Source organism: Bidens hawaiensis, unplaced genomic scaffold (assembly GCF_021521415.1).
Source record: "Bidens hawaiensis isolate Kalapana, Puna unplaced genomic scaffold, B.hawaiensis_p1.1 tig00027296_1, whole genome shotgun sequence".
Lineage (NCBI taxonomy): Eukaryota > Viridiplantae > Streptophyta > Magnoliopsida > Asterales > Asteraceae > Bidens > Bidens hawaiensis.
Window position 1 is genome coordinate 161,699 of NW_027494404.1, and position 22,881 is coordinate 184,579.

A 22,881-nucleotide genomic window follows, 5' to 3' on the forward strand; every position below is an offset into this window, starting at 1 on the left:
TGCTTGGAACAACTGGGATTTGCCTGTGCTACGCGTGGGGGGCATTGAGCCAGTATCGGTTTGATACGTTATAATATCAACACTTGATAGAAACCAAAATTTGGAAAACAATTTGTATCTATCGAAAATCATATAATCGAATTTCGGTATCGATACAAACTATAACTCGGTTCTCGGAAAGTCTAACAACATTATCATCATCGTACTCAGCGGTTCCCACCAATAGCAAAGCTATGATATGGTCTGAGGAGGGTAAGATATAAACAGCCTTACCTCTACCCTTTAGGACTAGTAAAGCTGTTTCCGGTGAGACCCCTAGGCACTACAAGAAAAGTGAGCTTTAGCGGCGACATGCCCTTTAGATCTGTGATCACATGGGTACTTTTAACCTGAACCGTTGATAAGGATAAGATCCAATGGTTCTCCTTTTATCATACTAAATAAGAAAGGCGGGCTATTTCCCTCCACCGGTTATTCTCTCTCTCTCTCTCTCTCACACACCAGAAATCACAGCCGGAGCACGACGGAAGACAACCACATGAGCACAACGCAAGGGCTCTCTTCAACCTACTGGAGCACCACAACACCACGTCGGAATATTTACACCGACGAACCACCATCACCCCCTAATCTTGTTCAATTTGACGAATTTGGTAATATATTTTGTGCTATTATGTTCATTTATTGATACTAGGGTTTTAATCATATTCTGAATTAGGGATTAGGAATTAGGATAACTTGTAGCCTAGGGTTTTTGTGTATGCTTGTGTGTGTTTATGCATATTAGGGCTCGTATTGAACCGATTTCTGTTGTATCTATGTTTGATTGTGTTTCAGTTTCAGGTGCATTCCCTTTAGGTTCCGGTTGAACATAACGAATCTAATAAGATTGTGGAGGTGTTGTAGATCAACTCTACAAGTGTACCAGGTCTAATTGTTGTATCAAAATGGAATACGTAGATAAGATGCTTTAACATAATCTGTAGTGTTTTATTTAGTTATTGGTGATTTTTATGTTATAGGGAAAGAAGATCACTATGGTTTCAGCTACACTTTTCAACAAGGTAATCTCGCTTCTTTTTATTAAAATAATTATACAACAGTAATATGTAACGTGCTCGTTTTGCAGGGCCTAGAAGTTATTGGAGCCCATTATTTTTACGGGTCGGATTACGACAATATTGATATTGTTATTCAACCTCAATCTATCATACATTCCATGGTTGAGACAAAGGTAAACTAATTACTGTCTACTGATCTACCTTTGTGGACTAGTAAACACTTTTGATGAACCATGTTGACCTTTCTTTTGGGTTGTTGACCATAAATATTCATAAGGTTAAAGTTAATGATTTGATTTGGATCATGTTTGTAGTACTGCAGTGGGATCAGAAATGATGATAGTGGATGATAACATCCCTTTTCCTCCACAGATCACAACCACCAAGCCTTTGTCTTTGCTTGGACATGGTATACATATATTTTCAACTATAGCTAAATTAAGAAAATCTTGAATTATAATTTGTGATGGTTTTTTGATTTTGTTGGTTGAAACAGGAATTACCAACATCGTGATCCATTTTCTACAAGTTAAGCTCACGGCCATCAGTGTCTATATCGATCCCCAAATCGTCTCTCACTTGCAAAAATGGAAGGGTAAATCAGGAACCAAGTTGGCCGAAGATGATGACTTCTTTGATTCTGTTATTTCAGGTGAATTACTTAATTCAAAACTAATATATAGTTGATATTTCACTTTTAATAATTATGTATGGTTTAAAGAATAAAAATGAAGAAATGTTTGACTAGTTAACCAGGAACGAGCATGAGTCGAACCGAATTATGGTGGTAATAATGATTACATTAAACCATAATTAGGTACTTGAAGCTAGGGGTGTTCACAAGCTCGAACCGAGTTTAGGCTCGTTTAAGGTTTTTTTTTCAAGTATATAAAGGGAATTAAAAACGTATATAAATTGATTAATAAATAGTAAATGAGCCGAGCCTGAGCTGGAAAAAACGACTCACGAGCCAAGCTCCAGCTTTAGAAAAAGAGATCGAAACGAACCGAGCTCGAAAGTCAAAACGAGCCGAACTTGAGCCTAGTTGAGCTCGGGCTCGGGTCGGCTCATTTACACCCCTACCATTCTTACTTGTATGCTCATTGTTTTATAAACTGACATTTGTGTTAACGATTCTGTTCATGTCAAACTCGCTCTCTCATGTTCTAAACTTTTCTAAGCTGACATTTGTGCTAAGTGTATTGATAATATGTAGTTTTGTTTTAACTTATAGTGTATACCTTATTTTGTAGGATCAAATTCATGTTTCAAGACCCGAGATTTATACGCGCATCCACAAATCTCACAATTTACGGATTCGAAAGAGGCATCAAATATAGGAAACAAAGTTGATACGGACGAGAAGGACTAGATATGGACTAGTTAGTTTTTATATTTTAAATATTTGACTTGAAACAAAGTGTTTGTGGTATGCTTTAATTATTTCTTCTATGTTTGAATTAAAAAAATGGTCTTATATATATCCATTGGTTGCGGTTTGGATCTGGACAAAATTTGTATATATTTGTAGTAGCTGCAAAAATCTGGAATTGTCAAAAGTACAAAAAAAATGCGCGAAAGTAAGTATTAGCGACGACATTTGGTGCAATAGCGGCGACAAAGTCGTCGCTAAAATCCCATCGGAACTGGCAAATCGGATTCCGCAACACCTTTAGCGGCGACAAAGTCGTCGCTACCCATCGGAACTGGCAAGTCGGATTCCGGCAACACCTTTAGCGGCGACAAAAGTCGCGGCTAATGCTCCCAGGTGGACCATTAGCGACGCAGTATAGTGGCGGCACTTTAGCGGCGATTTTAGGGGTCTTTAGCGACGACTTTTGTCGCCGATAAAGTCAATTTTTTTGTAGTGAGGGGCGGATTCAGGGCTAAAGGAGGGTGGGCCGGTGCCCACCGTCCGATCGAAAATACTAGTGTATTATATAGCCCAAAATCCTAAGTTTAAGGCAAGTGCCCACCGTCTAATCCTACTTTAAGGCAGGTGCCCATAAGATTTTTGAGAAATGTTGGGCTCAGAAGCATAGAAAAAGAAAATGAAAGTTTTCCGGTGAACTGGTTTATTTGTGAAGACTTGTGCCACCGAAAGAGGAAGATGACAATAAAACTTATTTAAAATAAATCAAAAGATAAAATATTAGAGTACAGCTAAGCTAGTTGTTAGAATACATAAATGTGTTTTTAGACCTTTTTGTTTTGTTCTTTGATTAAATATTACTTTTACTTTATTTTTGTTTTTTTAAGGGTAAATGAGAATACTAGTTTTTTTTAACGGGTAAGTTCTATTATCTAGGAGACATGAACTCAAAAGTTTTTAAACTCTTAAAGGTTTTTAAACTTCATTAACAAATGGGATTACTAGTTATTTCCACAAACAATTGCAAAAAGAAGTTCTTTCCACAAAATCGCCCATGGTTACTGTCATGGAGTCCTATCATATGAGTTATTTCCACAAAATTAATAACTTAAAACACATTTGTTAGTAATCCAAACCATATCAATGATGATAGTGGGCGGCGAAAAAGGGCGACTTCCGGTGAGAAGGGGCTACAACACCCCCCCCCCCCCCGACGATTTTAGGGGGGGGGGGGGGTTCTCGCTCTCTCTTCCTTACTTTTATTATTATTAAGGGGCAATTTCATAGAATAGTAACCAAGTTTCAAAAGTGTTTAAATTAGGTCACTCAATTTTAAAAAGTGTTCCAATTAGATCATTCAACTTTCATATTTTATTAAATTAAAGGTTTTAACATGTTTTTTTAACGTTTTTATTTTTTGTTTCACATAGGAATACATACATATATAAGGGCTACAACACCACTACACCCCTAAAACAAAAACTCACATTTTGCTGACTGGGCGTCACATGACACAAATGACCTATTTTGTAGCCCCACCACTTCACATAGCCTTAGGGTGATGGTGATTGGGTTGGGGGCGGGATGGGTAGGATGGGCAATGACATGCGGGTTGTTCGGCTATTTTTATTAGAATGTGTTTAATTAGTGTAAAAACCTAATATAATTTGTTTATAAGATCCTCTAAAACAACGTTAATCGGGGTATCCTTTTTTATTTTATTTAAATATTGAATTACTTATGTTATTTTATCATCAAATTATTTTGTTTAACCTATTTTCTGTCAATCAGTATTGTGCCTCCCCCGTACAAAATTTTTCAGTATCCACCTCTGCTCCCAGCTCAATAGTAGTTTTGCATCAACCATCGGGACATCGCCGATTGGTGCATGTAACCTTGTCTTTCGGCTATCAACACCACTACATGATACCTGATTAACCTTCCGCCACTTTTAACGTTATTTTCACGAGATTAGTAAAATAACGTCAAAACTAGTGCAATTTCATTTTTGTCCACCTGAGGGTTCACACATATATACATTATACGCGCGCACCGCAAGCTCGGAAAGTCAACAACGCAAAATTTTAAAACATATACGGGTTCTTGTTCATATAATTGAAGTTGATCCTTGACCGAGTCGACTGCTAAACAATTCGTTTTAATAAGATACGAACCAATAAATTTTGAACTGGACACTATATTCAAAATTTTATAAAACAATATCAAATGTGTTTCTGAGTTAATTTATTAATGGAAAAGAAATGAAATTAGGGGAAAGAAAAAAATTATTGTGTTTCAGAGATTTTTTTAAAAGAAGGAAAAGAAAAGAGATGAGAAAGAATTGTGTTCATGAGTTTCATTAAATGAAAGAAAAGAAACAGATGGATGGAAATAAGAAGAAATAAAGAGTAAGTTGGGAAGATCTTGTTTTCTTTTCAATTTGGAAAGAAAGAAAGGAAAGGTAAAAGGGGGAAAGAAAATAAAAGAATTTTTTTTTCCTTTCTTTTCTTTTCTCTTATGTTAAAGTTATAAAGGGAAAGCGTTTGACTTGTGTCCCGTACATGGTCCATACCCGTCGGATTCGAGTAAATACTCATTGGGTGTCGGGCAAACATGTGGGTATCAAATATAGCCGTTAGTTGTTAAAAAATCTCGTTAAGATTTCCATGTACAATTGATTTACCATTAGAATTATTGTATATTTTTTATTTATATAAATAATCATCACGTACATTGTTCGGGTAAACAGGTATGTATTTCGGGTAATTAGGCCTGGTATCACCTAATTCCATGCCCGTGAAAAATTTTCAAACTAATCTCATACCCGGCTTAATACCCACCGGCTTCGGGTATACCTGTCTCGGTGCTTCGGGTATACCCGTCGGACTTGCTTTTCTTTTTCTTTTTCTTTTTTTTCAATTCCTACTTTGAAGGCCGGGACCTCAAATCCCACTATAAAAGCGTTACGTAAACTTAGAATGTCAGATGACGTGACAGTTAAGGACGCCTAGCATCCTTAGACTCCAAGCTATGGGCGGCCTTGGGGCGCGGCACACCACCGGGGGCGCTGATAGGGGGTGGCTTCACAACGATGGCGCCATTCTCTCTTCATATCTCTCTCTCTTACACACACTCACACATATGTATGTATGTAACAGGGGCGCCCAAAGGTTGAGGCTTCGATACCCCCGATGCTTACTTGGCGCTGACGCGGCACTGTAGAGGAGCTTCGATGTCCCCACCATAGAGAACCGTTTTAGTATTGGAGATAGTTTTATAATGTTTTTCATACATGCTGTAGGGGTATCAGGTACAGTTACTTTAAAATTAATACACTGAAATAGATAATGAAAAAATAAGATATTATATTAGAAAAAGAAAAAGAAAAAGTACACAAGTTTAGTTGTCATGGGTCACTTTCCTGAGCAGGATGAAAGGCCTGTAGAAGTTATTCACAGATGAAGTAAATTTACCCAACTAACTCCACAACTCTCAAATCAAACATTCACACAGACGACTCCACTTAATGATTTCTGCAGTATTATAATAATAATGTTAAATGTTTTTAACAATCATACAAGATATTATAATCAACCATTTGAATTTATAAAATGAAGTTCTTACTAATAAATGGTCATTTCTAAATAGACTAAATTAACTAATGAATGGTCCGGTCCTTATGACGGTTTACTCATGTTTTGATATCTTATGATGGTTTTGCTCCTTATCACTAACAAACGTTGCAAATAATTGCTAAATTACTATATTTGTTCATTAGAGTAACAAACACCCTTGTCTTGATGACTTTTGTGTTTCGTATGATTTTGCAAACTCTAAGGTACCGTTTCCGATAGAAATCATTCAGTTTTTGGAAATAAGATTATTTTCAAAGTATTATATGGTCATGCCCAAAGTTTATCTAGTGATATGACGTGGAGTGATCCTTGACATAATATAGAACTTAATATTTACAGTGTCATTTCACATGGCGGAGGTGCAAACCTCTTATATGAAAGTTCTTGGGTTCAATCTCGGCCAAGTGTAAATTTCGTGTAAGTTAGGGATGCATATAGATAGAGTTAACATTTGCTGTTCAAAACATTAACATTTTTGGTCCTTTTCTCTTCTTGTTGATGGGAGAGGGTAACAAAGAAGAAAAGAAAAAGGGGGGAAAATGGTTGAATTTTTTATATCAGTTTATGCTTTTATTAAAATAATAAATTTTATCACAATTATTCTTAACAAACGTTAATAATAAGAACTAAAATCATAGTTAGACATAAAGCAGTAACCTTTATAAGTTAAAAAAAAATCATAACAATAAGACATGTACATATATATAATGTAGAAGTAAATGATCTAATATTCTTAACAAATTAAGTAAGCAGCGGGTTTTCTCACAAACAGGAGATTGTGTGTTGGACTGCCTAATATTATATGTGATCACAGATGTATGGAGTTGGCTTTTGCCATGAAGTTACTATGGATAACCAGGTTTTATTCATTGCTCGTTTAAAAGAAGGAAAAAACTACTGCACTAGTAGTAATGGAAATGGCAGATGTGCCCCTTGTCATATGTATATTAATAATGTTAAAAGAGTGCCATAAATAAATCGAAAGTCTAACAATGGAGGGATAGGTCCTAGTTGAATGGTCTTGTTGGGTCACATCCTATTCATGTAATCTTGAATATTAATGCAGACCATCCACAATTGTACAAGTGGGTATTGCACAAGAGAGTTTGTAAGTACCCTACGGATTTTACACAAATCTAAGACTTTCCTACAAATCAACATTTCCCTTTATAAAGGAGGCCTTCAACAATCACAAACAACTCCATTGGTCCAATCACTTACTTGTCTTTCTTCTAGTTTTCATGAGAATGGAAACCACTTGTTTTCTTCATAGAATCTTGGTTTCTTTCTCCTTTTGGCAACTCCCATCTTTCTTCAAATCATTCAATCTTTAAACAAATGATTAAAATATATTTTTATAAACAAAACATTGTTATTTCATCTGATTTACAAAATCAATTGTCTATTTCCTAAGATTTTTGAGGTCGCATTTGCTTAGGTTCATGCCTTTTCTTTTGTGAGGTGCATGGAAGAGGGGAGAGAGTGATCAATGATATCGTTTTTCATCTAAAATCTTGCATGTGGGAATAAGGTTTATGTGATATAGCCAAGGATGACTTGCCGGAGGAGACCTATAACTCCATGTGTTGATAGGTTGACCAGCAAGCCATCTTCGGCTAAACCAATACCTTGTTTTCTCATGCTAGGTTTCTGATGATAGTAAAACAAGCATACGTTTTTCACATGATATCTAGTTTAGGGTGAGAATGTCTTGTTGCAATAATATACCTTTCAAACTTTCATTTATACACAATAAAATATTCAATGCACACACTCACATGTGTGTGAACGAGTGATCTACACATATCACTATATACTGCGAAAACATGGAATAAATTTAACATTCGTTTTTTCAATTTTAACAACTATAAAAATAAACAAATAAATTGTGCATCATGTATGTGAGATAGAAGTTTGTTTATGTGCTTGAAAATGTCTTGTAACAAGTTACTCATTGCTCTTACGGATCATTCGATAACTATTACCATTTTAGAGTTAGTTTGGATAAGTTATCTTAACCTTATCATAACTCTTTTTCCTTTTTATGGGAATCTTATCGTATATTAGAAAAGACACAAGGTAGACGCACCACTAGGGAAGGTAGGGGTTGAACATCCGACAAAACACTATTTATATTCATAGGATGAGGATCATGTATCGTTGTCATGTTTTATAATTTAACTAAATGAATTGTTGTAATCATTGAAAGTTCAAACTATTTGTAAAAAAGTTCAAACAATTATAGGTTTTCAATAAAGGGAACTATACATTTAACTTGTCAAAGTCACCATTTTATACAACAAAACTAACTCTTTTCAAAAGTGTTTACTTTAAATTCCATCTTCCGCCAACTTAATAATCATTATCCAATTTTAAAATTCAGCCGGGATGCCTAGAACATATAGATTTTAAAATCTAGGTGGAGGCCTATAAAACGATGACGGCGCCTAAAAATATCTGAGCGTCTCGAATTAAATTTTTGATTGATGACGTGACCTGATTAGTTGAATATCTAGTCGAATAATGATTATTAACCTGACGGGCCGATGGGTATAGGTGAACAATTTTAAGGAGAGCTTATTCTGATGGACAAAATGATGATTTTAACTAGCTAAACGGACATCTTGATTCCTGATCATTTTTCCATCCATAAAACTGTTACACATGTTAGGTACCTAATAATTTTAAAAAGTAGTTTTTATACGGGATAGACATGGGTTAACATTAACTTTCATTAAAAAAAACGTCAGTTAATGTTAACTTGTAACCACCTTTTATCTATTTTACTAAGAATATATCATATAAATAACTATATTTTACTAAGAATATAACATATAAATAACTAATGTATTTTCTATTTTATTAAGACTTGGCGTTTCATGTGACACAAGTTCGATTCATGCCCTTATCATTTAGTTTTGACGACACCAAGTGATGATAGACAATGTTGTTGAGACTGGATCGGACCAGCCAGTCGAACCGGTTCGACCGGAAAACCAGACCAGTCGAATAGGTTTGACTATTAAAAAATATTTTTTTAGAAAAAAATATTTTTAGCCCTAACGGTCATCTTTTAGAAGAAATTCATTTGGCCGGTCGGACCGGTTCGCTGTCCGATCCGCTTATGAACACATTGATGATGGGAGACTAGGCGAGTAGGTGGCGGTGACTAGTTGGATTCTTGAACCAAACGGGTTTTATCTCATCGCATTGTTGTGCCTTAGGGCAAGTGTTCATGGGTGATGGCCTTAGGTGAGGGTTTTTCCCGTCATTCAAAAATAAAGTATTAATATATTCATAAAATCATACATAAAAATATTTCTCGTTCTAGTTCCTGGACATAATTTTCAACTGAGATTTTAGAGTTATGAATCTTGAAAATCTCTCTTATATTGATTCTGATCACACTTACCATATTAAACAAACTATCGATAATAAGTGAAGGTTTTGAATTCTAAAACTAAACATACATAACACCAAATCCTGCAACCAAGATACCAATCCACTCATTATATCAAACACATATATTATCATCATTTATATCATAGACATAAAAAAAAAAGTAATATCATGATTCGATCAAATATTTTTAGGGTTCTTGGTGGCACCATCCGTTACAACTTTAAGAAACACATAAAACATAACTAAAATGGATCCAATATATCAAAGAGAATCCATATTCTTTGTTAACAACAAAACCCGTAAACTTAAAGAGGAATGAAACCCTCACCAACAAGAAGTCCAATGACTAGAACAAAAAAGCCGGTGCCAATACACTTAGTCGGGCTCATGTAATCCTGTGAATATGCAGAAAGTGTGATTCCTGCACCCACAACTCCAATCATCAAAGCCTTCGTCTTTTCATTCATCATCTTCTTCTTGTTGTTCTTGAAAATGAATGACAAGAGAGAAAGTCAACTCTAGGTTTTTTGCTAGAGAGTTAAGGAAGATGATGATCGAGTCAAAATTGGAGAGGTGTTACGACATTTAAATCTAGAAATAAAGTCAACTCTTGGAAGCTTAGAAGAAGATTCATTAATTTATTATTGAAGGTTGTGGTGTGCCCCTCCAACTTTTCCAATGGTCAAAAAGTGACATAAAATATATATATGTGACTAGTTCCAACTGGTTTTTGAATTTATTTGTTACTAATGTTATTAGAAATTTAGAATTGCTAATACACAATAGTTTACAAGTTACAAGAATGAAAACATGTATGGTTTTTCACATGAAGAGGTCTGGTTGGGTAATATGTCAAACACTTGGAATGTATAACTGATTCCCGAGGAGTTAACGAAAGCTGAGAGGTAAGAAGTTCACATACATCAATTATATCCACTGCGAATGAGTCCATTAATGATCACAAAAGCATGAATTTATCTGATTTTGTTTTTTGAAAAATGGTATGTTAGGATTAACGCACATACACGCAAGCAATAAACGAGAACACGATTCGATCTAACCTACATCCACGGTGGCAATTAAGTAATCTTTATTTGAGTGGCGTCGATTAAAAGTACATAACGTGGAATATATATAGTCAAAACAAGTGTTTGTTACTTATTAAACAAGAAATCTAAGTCGAGTTGGGCTTAGGATCATCCGCCCTGCACTCGTATCCTCTATTGAGTTTTGACACCAACAAATAAACCGGGCAACCTAACATAGTAAACGTTGAGTGAAATTGAAGATGGTGTTAATGTTATTAGGCTATGCTTTGTTTACCAATAATAGGCCCTGCCCATTTAAGCCCAATATTGAAACTAGCATGTGCATAAGTGCATTGTGTTATTTAAAATGTTTTTTTTTAATTGATCTATACTATTTAATAAATAAGTGTTTTCCTCTACCACGTGTTTTTTTCTTACCCCATCCTTACTCTCAAATCCCGCCTCCCACCCGTCTCCTTTTTCACCCAAGAATTGGGATCCTATAGCCCGACCCATCTCATCATCCATTCTCAACATGTTTCAGTTTCAGTTTCAGAAACCCTAAACCATTATGGCCCCTTTCCTAATGTTTCAGATCCCTCAACCATCTCATCATCCTTCATCGTTGATCCGCTTTCACCGCAGTTTATCATCATCCACATCTCGTCATTCGAAAAATCTACCCAAATCTTCCATTCTGAACAGCAAACGGCGATCCTTATCACCACGTGTCATCATCCACATCTCGACGTTCCGAACACTATCCTGCTCCAGCCACTTAGGTGTATAATTCCTTCTTAATTGTTTGTGTTTACATATATGATTCCTTTTGCTTTTATGTTTATTTTTACCTTAACTGTTATCGTTGATAAAATCGTTTTCTATATTCAATTTTAATTTAAACCTGTATAATTGTATCTACTAAATCCTTTAGCTAATCCACATAATCACAAATCTACAAGTTATACTGTGACATTCGTCAATTTTCGGATCTCGATTTGTATCCATGTTGTAAACTTTTATTATACAAACCCGACTCAACATGTTGTTTCCTTATTTAATTATTATATAATATTATAATATACCTCGACCGTAAATAAATCGATGTTTGTCATATACTATGTCGTTAAAAAAAACATAAGGAGTTCAAAATGATTTTTGTAAAGTCGTTACGAGTTGTACAAACCTTTAAGCTCGTATTAAACCATTATTGAAACTTGAGGGACCAAAAATGTAACTTTTATACCCACCTATATAAACTAACAACCCTAACCCTAACCATATTATTATCACAGCCGTCACCCACACCTTGCCGTTTTCCGGCGACCTCGGTCCCGGCGACCTCCGGCAACCTCCGGCGAGCTAAGTTGCTGCCGCTTCTCTCCGACGTCCGGCGCCGTACACAACCGTGCTTTCTTTCTCTCTCTCCCTCTGTCTCTCTCTCTCCCTATCTCTCTCGCGGACTCTCTCTCCATCTCTCTCTCTCTCTCTCTCTCCCAGGGTAAGTCTCTCTCTCTATGTTTCTGTTTTCCGGCGCCTTTCCGGCGGCCGGAATCAACTCCGGCAACCATGTTTATTATCTATATTATTATTATTATTATTAACTAGATTATTGTTATTATTATCATTATTATTATTAAGTAGATTATTATTATTATTATTATTATTAACTAGATTTTTATTATTATTATTATTATAATTATTATTATTATTATTAACAAGATTATTATTATTATTATTATTATTATTATTATTATCTTTTAACAAAACTATTATTATTATTATTATTATAAATATTAAAGTTGTTATTAATATTATTAAAGATCATATTATTATAATCTATTAAAATCATATTATTATCATTAATTATTAGCAATAATATCATTATAGTTATTTTCTGAACTCGTTTAAAAATCGAACCAACATCGAGTGTGGTATTATTATTCACTATCAATATTATTTATTATCATTTTTACCTTAGGGTCCTTATACGTGTTGTCTATACGTGTTTACCCTACTTGATTGTTCAATACACTTGTTTATTTATATACTTATTTGTTTCATCAAATCGCATATATACACAAATACTCGAAACATACTACGGTATCCTTACATTACTTTTGTTTAATTTTATACACACACACACACACACACTTTCATAATACTCCAAGGTATCCTTACCCTAAAACTCAAAAACATTAATTTTTATTGTGTTTTATGGATCACGAGCTTAACTTGGATCCCGTTGTTTCAAATCTCCTTAAATATTATCTCATATGAGATGACCACTTTAAGTTCTCGAATGCGAGCGTTCCGCCCGCCATCCTAATTTTCGGTGTTAAAACAATAGAACTACGGTGATTTCGTGAACTAGTGTTTTGACATGACGTTGTATTCTGATTTATTGTTTTTGTTACAATCGTTATTTGAGTCGAAGACATGAAAAAGACGCGGTGGTACGTGCACATGTTTAGACTCCAACATGGTATTTTTGGTATTAAAGGTTTTTAGTGTCGGAATATCAAGTCATGGTGGTTCATGCACGATTTCTCCGCCTTTAAATCTTAAAACATTATTATTACATTTCAAGAATTTAAACCATTTTCCCTTCATTTTGTTATAAATTCTTATCACAAGCCTTCATTTATAAATGTTATATTTTTTTTATATTGTTAATAATTCTTTTATATCTCGATTTTATATAATAAAGTTTACACCAATTTTCTCATTTTGATTTCATGATGATTTTTATTACAAATTTCGTTCATTATGATCTCTTCGATATAAGTTAAATATATATATATATATATATAATCATATTAAAAAGGTTTTATGATAAATTTCACCTCAATTTTTAAGTAAATTTCCTATTGTATAAACTGTAAATTGTCTTTAGAGTTCTTGTACAAAAATTTTATAAAATTTAATTTTATAACCATTCCGTTTATTTTGGACGATCACTTCAAAATTTTAATTATTTAAACCTCTCACGACATTTTTCTTAATTATACTACATATATAATACACGTGGTAAAAAAAATTAATTTTCGCTACCAAATTTATTTTCATAACAACTTTCATCATACAATCTTTGGTTCGTTATAAATTTTCGCAAAAAAAAAACTTGCATCATATGATTTTCCGCCTTTTAAAATTCTTATGATAGTTTTTCAATGATTTTTCAAGAAAATTCGCAAACTTATAGTTTGTAACTTTCTTGAAATCCTCACGCAAAACTACATAGAAATTTTACTTAAAAGACAAAAATCGTTTACTTGTTATTTCTCGATTTACAGTGCCGGTCATTTAACTTACCATAATATTTTTGTTACACGATATTAAGTAACGAACTTGGTAGAATTTTTTTTTTCATTTCGCAAATTTGTATTCCCAAAAACGACATTCATCATTTAATATTGAAACCTCATAACAAATTTTAACATTCAACTTATGTATTTTAAATTCTCAAAAGCAAAAAAAATAAATAAATAATTTTTTTATTAATCTTTATAAAAAAAACATTTGTGTGATTCACACGCTCGGATCTCAAGAATTCTATTTATATAATACATATTCATATTCATATATATATATATATATATATATATATATTAACTTGTAATTTTTTTAATTATCCAAATTTTCATGGATGTTTCAAACATTATTTATAAATTATGATATTTTCAATTTAATACTTATTATTAGTCAAAGATCCCCATAAACGCAACCACAAGTTCCCAAACTCCCGTATCCCATCTCAACCTACCGCCTTAAATCAAATCATCCTTACACTTCAAAAGTTTTCCCGCACACTCAAATTTCTCCTCAATATGAACGAAACCTAAACATCCAAAAGTATACCCTCACCTACTCAAACCCAATGCAAGCCCAAGATATAAAAAAATCAACCCAACAAAAGGTCCTAACTACCGACACTTCTACGCCACCAAAACCTATCAAACTCACCATCCTAATGCTATAAAAACACCGACAAACACACTCACGAATGCTTGAAACATGTACAAACCAAAGTTTACCCAACTATGACTCAAAACCCTTCGGCCCATGCCACGTCGAGTCACAAACCATATTGCCACAACGTTTCCCATCCAACCATAGAGTTTGATATCAAAATAGCAACCCAAACACTCCTTGCAAAATACATGTATAAACCAATATTCAACCCAAACTAGCCAAGATCAAAATTATTCAACCCACCAACTTAACCCAACTCAAATAAGCCAAACCTCACATAATAGGCCAACCACTACTCACACAAATCAGCTAAGCCTAACCTACTCAAATGACCAAAACTCAACAAACCTCGTCGATTCAACTCAAAGAAAACTCAACTATCCAAGCCGACCGAAACACACTCACTCCTCACCAAATTTTCAAACCATTCACTATTCGAAGCCTAAAACCCCCATACACGCGCAAGCTTCATTTCTCCTCTATTTTTTTATATATATCCAACTAGTGTATTTATAACGACCTCATATGTTCAAATAATCACTTTTAAATTATAAACTCCTTCACGGTTAACGATTTACGTATTTTGCTCATATTTTATAAATCATCTTTGTAGAATATAAATATTGTCATGACAACAAAAATGTGATTATGAGGATTTGCTTTCAAAGATTATTAAACGATTATATGTATGATTTCAAGATTTTAAATAGTATCACCTAAGGTGATAAATCTCTTAATAACTTTATAAATACGAGGCTTCGTTTTGAATATTGAATGCGGGATTTATTTAGTAACAAATTTCAATTTTCATCACCTTGCATAAACTCAATGATCATGACTCTACAAATCTTTTGGGACGCGTTTATAAATATTTTATATTGTTACACAAATTTTTGTTCGATAATGATTTACGCAAACTATTACTTCTTATTATCGCAATCATTATTTTATAAATATTTTTTTTATCACAACCGCTTTATGTATACAATTCCTTTAACAATTTGGCTTACAAGATTTACATTTGATAATGATCAAAATGCTTCTCTAGCTACCCGTTACCGCGATGCCTTGTTATTATATACATTTTCTTGGAAACAATAAAACGGTCTTACTTAAGACCTCATTTCGAATTTTATTCTATTATACGCTACGCGATTTACATATTTCAACATTTATTCGAGTCTCACTATTATTGCGATTTTTCTTTTCATTTGATGAGATGTTTCGATGACAATATTATGCACACGAGATTTCATTTTGTGTTTCGATTATTAATGACCGAATTCAAGTTATTCAATAACAATTTGTGTAATACTTTCAAAGCCTCAATTTCGTTACAAATTTTGTTTATCTTTTAAACGATATTTTCATGACCATGTTATTTATAATTTGAGCGTTTATGTAAACACGATTCTATGTATTATTCTACATCATGTCATCTAATCTATTAAGCGGCCTATGTGTGGTTGTCCGCAAGTTTTGGCGCTATTGGAAACTGTTATTATGATGACGATTATATAAGTGGTTTCACAATAGTGGCCGTATTCACATTTTATCACATTTCATCGATGGTTTTGGTTGTTAACTAGATGCTATTTTATTTATATTGATACATGTATGCGTCACCCCAAAGAAACTCACCTCATTCTCGTGATTTCACGCAATCGAATTCCCAATTTCCTTAACCTCAAGTTTGTTCACGTGTGAAACACATCGTACGACGTTATTATTAATTATATCATTGTTTAACTCAACTTTATGGGTTCATTTATTGGACTTCTCATTCTTCACTTATCGGATTTCATCTATCGGTGTTATTTTGTGCCACGAATTATAGACTTTGGTAACTATCTTGATGACTTTTGACTTCGAATCTTATTTCATATTGTTTACCTTAAAATAATTTTTTTTAGTTATTTAATCGATCGGCTTTACTTATTTCAACCGAATTGTAATTATCACCTCGATTTATACCGCCGGATTTTGTTGCTTCAATTATGTACCCCATTTTTCCTACTTATTAAAAAGTCAATCTCGAAATTTTCAACCGTTAGTTCTGTTTTACCAATATTGGTAAAGTTCAACAAATTTATTTACACATTTAATAGTTAAAGATTTCAAAATAAATATGTCTCTTAAACCACGCAATGGAACGAACCATGTGGACCATACGACGATCGAAATAATTATGTGTGCACACTTAATTATCGAAATCCCCGTATGGAAGTCATGGTAAGTACGGTTGTGTGCGATAACTCAGATCCGAGGATGATAGCGGAAAGACGATAGAAATGCGAGTTATGATAAGGGCATGGTGGATACGCCGCTGGTACTTCTTATATATAAGTGTCTTTATCATGTTTCTCATTTGTAGCGTTTTTTCGAGTCATTCTAGGATTTGACGTTATTCGTTTGTTTAAAATTTGTTCATGCAATTATCTTACCAATGACAACATTCGTTAATAATTACTTTTCTTTAAGTTTATTTTAATTTCGGGACGAAATTTTCAAAAAGTTGGGGATACTGTGACATTCGTCAATTTTCGGATCTCGATTTGTATCCATGTTGTAAACTTTTATTATACAAACCCGACTCAACATTTTGTTTCCTTATTTAATTATTATATAATATTATAATATACCTCGATCATAAATAAATCGATGTTTGTCATACTATAATGTCGTTAAAAAAATATAAGGAGTTCAAAATGATTTTCGTAAAGTCGTTACGAGTTGTACAAACCTTTAAGCTCGTATTAAACCATTATTGAAACTTAAGAGACCAAAAATGTAACTTTTATACCCACCTATATAAACTAACAACCCTAACCCTAACCATATTATTATCACAGCCGTCACCCACACCTTGCAGTTTTCCAGCGAACACCCTCTCCCACCTCCGGTCACCACCTCTCACCGCACGCCATCCTCTTCCCCCTCAGCCTCGGTTCTCCGGTAAACCCCCCTTACCTCCCTCTCGGTTTCGTTTTTCCGGCGAGCACAGTTCTCCGGTAAAACCCCCTTCGGCCACCATCAATTCCGGCGAGCTAAGTTGCTGCCGCTTCTCTCCGACGTCCGCCGCCGTACACAGCCGTACTTTCTCTCTCTCTCTCTCTCTCTATCCTCACCGTCGTTCTCTCTCTCTCTCGCGGACTCTCTCTCCATCTCTCTAACTCTCTCTCTCTCTCGTGGACTCTCTCTCTCCCAGGGTAAGTCTCTTTCTCTGTTTTTGTTTTCCGGCGCCTTTCCGGCTGCCGGAATCAACTCCGGCAACCATGTTTATTATCTATATTATTATTATTAACTAGATTATTATTATTATTATTATCATTATTATTATTAACTAGATTATTATTATTATTATTATTATTATTATTATCATTATTAACAAGATTATTATTATTATTATAATTATTATTAACAAGATTGTTATTATTATTATTATTATTGTGATTATTATTATTATTATTATTATTATTATCTTTTAACAAAACTATTATTATTATTATTATTATTATCACTATTATTATAAATATTAAAGTTGTTATTAATATTATTAAAGATCATATTATTATAATCTATTAAAATCATATTATTATCATTAATTATTAGCAATAATATCATTATATTTATTTTGTGAACTCGTTTAGAAATCGAACCAACATCGAGTGTGGTATTATTATTCACTATCAATATTATTTATTATCATTTTTATCAACAACATTATAAATAATACAAAGATTTCTATTCTATAACTATTAATATTAGTATTATTAATAATAATAATTGTTATTATTATTATTAACATCATTATCTTATATATATATATATATATAACCTACTTTAAAATCATTATTATTATTTCTATCTTTAATATTAATAATATTATTATAAACTTTATTATCTATTTATTTTTATAAAACCGAACTCTTAAATTAAACCCGTCTTGTTTCTATTTAATATTGGTTTAGTTATTTAAAAGCCCAATAAAATAATATTATTTTATTTTTTTAAATTATCAATTTAGTACGAGTCCCTAATCATTAACAAACTAACCGGTAACCCGATTAACAACCGAACCTTCTCGTTCAATGTTTTCCAATATAGTTTCATTAGGGTTTCAAGTTCATTAATATATTTTATTTATTCGTTTTCATTTAGCTTTCAAGTTGGATTCGTTCGTTTTGTTCGCAAGCTTTCTATAGTTCGGTCATTTATTATTTCTCGATTCGTCAATCGAGGTGAGTACATTTCATCCCCCGTTTTCACTTTTATCTTTTGGGGGTAACATGCATACTTATTCAAAACAAGAATGATTTATTATACACTTTTCTCAAACCACAAACTTTAGGGTATATGATACTTGGAATACTTGCTCTTTTGTGTGTTATATGCCTCATATGCTTTACGTGCGCGAGTGTTTATTTTTATGTTGTTGTTGAGCCTCATTAAGTATGATCATACGCTCCCCTAACTACTTAGTCTTGTGCTAGTAGAGTAGGGCCTCATTATCCGAGTATGTCGGTTGTTACCGAGTAGAAAGGATCCTCATTTGCATATGTTTTATATGCCACGATTGATGCTTTTATTTATAATCTCATATACGTTTATGGATTTCGCTCATATTATATATATTCAAACTATGAAATTGCTCACCAACATACGTGTTGACAAAATATTATTTTATGCATTGTTACAGGTTTGACTTTTATCGACTTGAGGACTTGATGGAAAACGTTACCAAGACTATTAGGATATTAGTAAAACGAACAATATATTTATTTACTTGTGTTCAATTTGTTTGTATGACCAAGATGTGTTGTTTATTGATTTGTGAAATAAATGAGTTGATTAAATATTTTCACTTTAATAGTATCTTGTGTTTTGGGCAATCGGTTGCACCCCGGCATGTTTCGCCTTTGGTCAGGGTGTGACATATACACTCATAAACATTATAATCTGCAAAAACTTTCTGATGCATCATAGACTACCAATTAACCTGCCTTTGTTTTTCTTTTACTTTACTAAATTCTACAATAGTTGAAAACTATAATTAACCTGCCTTTGGTAACTTAAAATGTTTTTCCTTTTTTCTTAAAGACCAGTCAAGATAATGTTCAGCTTACAAGATCCTCCAGCAAGAGTTTGGACTTTTCCAGGTAATTTGTTTATATTTCAATCTTCATTACACAATTGTAACATACTAATTTGGTAAACCTTTGCTATGCATATAATGTTGAGTTTTAACTATCATTTGATAAAGGCATATACAATTAGTTTTAATTTGTTGTGTGTAACTTATATGTGTAACAGCCTATTAGAAACCTTGAGCAATATCAAAGTGCGATTAGAATTGAGGATCCTATAGATAATCCTGTATAACTTCCAAACTTTGACCTCGTGTTCTTTTTTTTTTTTTACAAATATTGCAAGATTCACTCAGAATGTGAAAGTGAGACAACGGTTGGTTTCTAACTAATTCAATCATCTTAAAATAGGAATACAATTGTTGACAAACTGTTGATGTTTTGTAAAATCTTGCTCATGAGAATCAATGAAATTAAATAATTAACAAAAGGAGTGGAAATGGGCCAGTTTGACTCGAATACCCAATCCATTTGATATACTTGAACAAAAGGAGTGCAAACGGGTCAGTTAGACCCTTTATTTGATACGCTTCACTAGCTTCTACATCATCAATTAGTTCTAGTAGTGAGTTGTGTTCATGTTCTAAGAATTGAGGACTTGAGGTTTTTCGTTTGAGTCTGGACTCTGGAGTCTGTTGTTGTAGTGAAGAAATTGTGATACATGATTGATCTTTTAACCCACATCTGAAGCATTCCCTCATAAACTAGGTTGTTACAAATTTATATTTGAATATGATTTTTTTTTTGTTTTTCAATTTATTATTTATATATATCCTGATGGATTAAACATTTTCTTTGTTTTTTTAATTAATGTTTTCAATTCTAACAACTCAGATTGCATGCTCAACATTCATTCTGTAACATCCGGTTTTCAGCCATGGAAAGTTGTATGTGACTAACTATCAATAGTCAAGAGAAGAGATGGAGTAAAAATACAAATATTTAAATTAGATACATATGGTAAGCTTACAAATAGAACATCTAATGTTGTGTATAAAGAAATATTTGGAGATTTTTGATTTCTTTATGAGTTTGTAAAATATGAGTGTAACTTAATTGTCCTTTTTAACGTAATTCGCCATTTTTATTCTTTTTTAACTCATGACATGAATAATTTGTATCATTTACAATTTTGTTATATGACAAACACATCAGTTATTCTTTTGATTATAGAATGATAATTTATGATACAACTATGTTCTCTGGTAAATGAGTAAATTATTATAAAAAGATTTTTCGTTACCGATATGATTAATTCTATTTTTAGACAAATATGCTTTATTAAGCATAGTTTTTTTTTTCTAAATTATAGTTATTTCAAAACCTTACTATTATACAACATATGATATCTCTCAAATAATATCTGATGATTTATGATAAATGTATTTGTACCAAAAAAATATTTAATTTAAATGTAATGTATGTTCTTACCTTTTATATTTGATAACCAAATGTATTTATCATGGTTTTTTAGTATTGATATTTTGAATGTTTGACTTTTAAAATTAAATTTGTTAAACCCGTGTTATACACGGGTACATAACCTAGTTGTTTAATAATTTGTTTTTTTTCCTTTTACATACCTTTAATTAAATACGACCTGTAGTTGTATAAAAGTATAAACTATTTATAAAAAGTATCCCTTAAATCAAAGAGAAAAAAACTACAATACAATATATTGATATGGAGTTCATTAAATCTAGTTGTAAGAAAGTTATAATATCTATGTAAATTCAATATTGTTATCAACCGAAAATTTACGGTACGTGTATCAAGTTTTTAAGAAAATAAATATTGGAAAATTCAGGATAAATACCGGTAGCTAGCTATATGGTACTGAGCTCATAATACAATACCAAGAATATTATAATAGTATCATTTAGTTTATAAATTTAATTTGATAATTTAGAGTTTAGGTGGTACAGTTTCAAATCGTTAATATATTTTAATAACAGGTTGAAAATTAGCGTGTTAAAAGTGTTTCAACCACCATTTATGACATTTGCTAAACAATTCAATTTAATGCAAGTGATAATATTATATTATAACAATATGACTAATCTACCTATTTGCATGTGAAAAAGTATGTTTGATACAACTTATTCTAGGTCTACAAGCACATAATTTTTTGTTATATTTTGATTTATAAATTTTAATTGTACATTTAAATATTTGTATTAAAGGGTTTGATTAACTAAAAGAAGATGCCCCCTCTTATCAGGTTGTCTTCCTCACTCTAATCAGATACTATCTCTTGTTGTACATTACACATTTGTATGCACGGAGAGATCATGATTGCGATGATGACACTTTTTCTAAGCTAGAAGCGTTTCTCCCACCTAACCATCAAATTACACTTTGTCCCTGCCTCTTGATGTTTGCATATTCGAGCTGAGCTAGTGCAGACGAGGTGTGGTTGTGTCTTCATCATTGTGGGACATTTACTCAAATCCAACACATATCGGTTCATGTTTATTCATTGGTGCCATTTGTGAGACTCGAACTCATGGTTGTTTTGTGAAACCATTCCTTAATTCACATTGCACTATTCCAACATCTATATTAGGGTTATGTATAAACATTTGAAAACAAGTTTATTAATCAAGATTGCTTTCTTTATCTTGTTTTTAATAAAATTTAAATTAGAATTATCTTGTTACTATTATTGTTCCATTGCCTCTTAATTTCCAATAAGTGATATTATAGCAACACATTTAAGAAGAACTAAAAAAGAAACTCGATCAAGAATGAAAGAAAGAAAGAACTTTAATGTTGACGGTACAAGTAAAGAATACTAAGTTACTCCACTACGTGTCTGAAATCTCCTACCATTTAAAAATAAACATATCTATTAACCTCATGATACTTTTAAGCTATAAACATTTGACGTGCCAGTCTGGTATTGTGAGAAAATTCTAAGAAAGTAAAGTTTAAAAGTTGGGTTTTGATATATAAAGTTGAGGGGTCTAAAAAAGTATAAGAAACTAAAGGGGCCAAAAAGCTAAGAGTATAAAATGAAAAAGAAAATGTACAAATCTTGAAAGAATAAAAAGTAATTATATTATACTTATGTGGCAAATGTATAAAATTTGGTTAGTAAAAAACACAAAGTAAAATTCTCAAAATGTTCTATTTTTAGAGAGATTCTCTCCAAAATCCAAATACCTATTTTGTCCCTTTGTTAACTCGTCTTTGCGACTTCGCCTTTACGTTAGAGAATCCAGATGACATGTTTCTTAACCCGTCTCCCCCCTTCCATAT

At 32.6% G+C, this 22,881-nt stretch overlaps 2 protein-coding genes across 4 annotated transcripts; one reads left to right on the plus strand and one right to left on the minus strand.

Moving 5' to 3' along the window:
* The first annotated feature begins 587 nt into the window (after positions 1-587).
* On the plus strand, positions 588-2,452 carry LOC143575088 (chalcone isomerase-like protein 2). Of its 3 annotated transcripts, XM_077059541.1 has the most exons (6): positions 611-653; positions 844-921; positions 999-1,064; positions 1,130-1,470; positions 1,558-1,713; positions 2,315-2,452. In XM_077059541.1, exons 4-6 carry the CDS (start codon positions 1,395-1,397, stop codon positions 2,431-2,433), a joined length of 351 nt encoding a protein of 116 aa, XP_076915656.1. In that variant the 5' UTR covers positions 611-653; positions 844-921; positions 999-1,064; positions 1,130-1,394; the 3' UTR covers positions 2,434-2,452. The 3 variants fall into 3 exon arrangements, with proteins under 3 accessions (XP_076915657.1, XP_076915656.1, XP_076915658.1); XM_077059542.1 differs by having other exon boundaries at positions 588-921; XM_077059543.1 differs by lacking the exons at positions 611-653; positions 844-921 and having other exon boundaries at positions 937-1,470.
* Positions 2,453-9,559: 7,107 nt separating this feature from the next.
* On the minus strand, positions 9,560-10,164 carry LOC143575089 (uncharacterized). The gene has a single exon (XM_077059544.1). The coding sequence runs from the start codon at positions 9,938-9,940 to the stop codon at positions 9,776-9,778; it is 165 nt and encodes a 54-aa protein (XP_076915659.1). The 5' UTR covers positions 9,941-10,164; the 3' UTR covers positions 9,560-9,775.
* Positions 10,165-22,881: the final 12,717 nt, after the last annotated feature.

What these genes read in the sequence shown, in the direction of transcription:
- LOC143575088 (XM_077059542.1), top strand. Translation starts at nt 1,395, where the DNA reads ATGATGATAGTGGATGATAACATCCCTTTTCCTCCACAGATCACAACC. An exon ending in TTTGTCTTTGCTTGGACATG is followed by an intron (nt 1,471 to 1,557) that starts GTATACATATAT and finishes TGGTTGAAACAG; the next exon opens with GAATTACCAACATCGTGATC. An exon ending in CTTTGATTCTGTTATTTCAG is followed by an intron (nt 1,714 to 2,314) that starts GTGAATTACTTA and finishes CTTATTTTGTAG; the next exon opens with GATCAAATTCATGTTTCAAG.
- LOC143575089 (XM_077059544.1), bottom strand. Translation starts at nt 9,940, where the DNA reads ATGATGAATGAAAAGACGAAGGCTTTGATGATTGGAGTTGTGGGTGCA.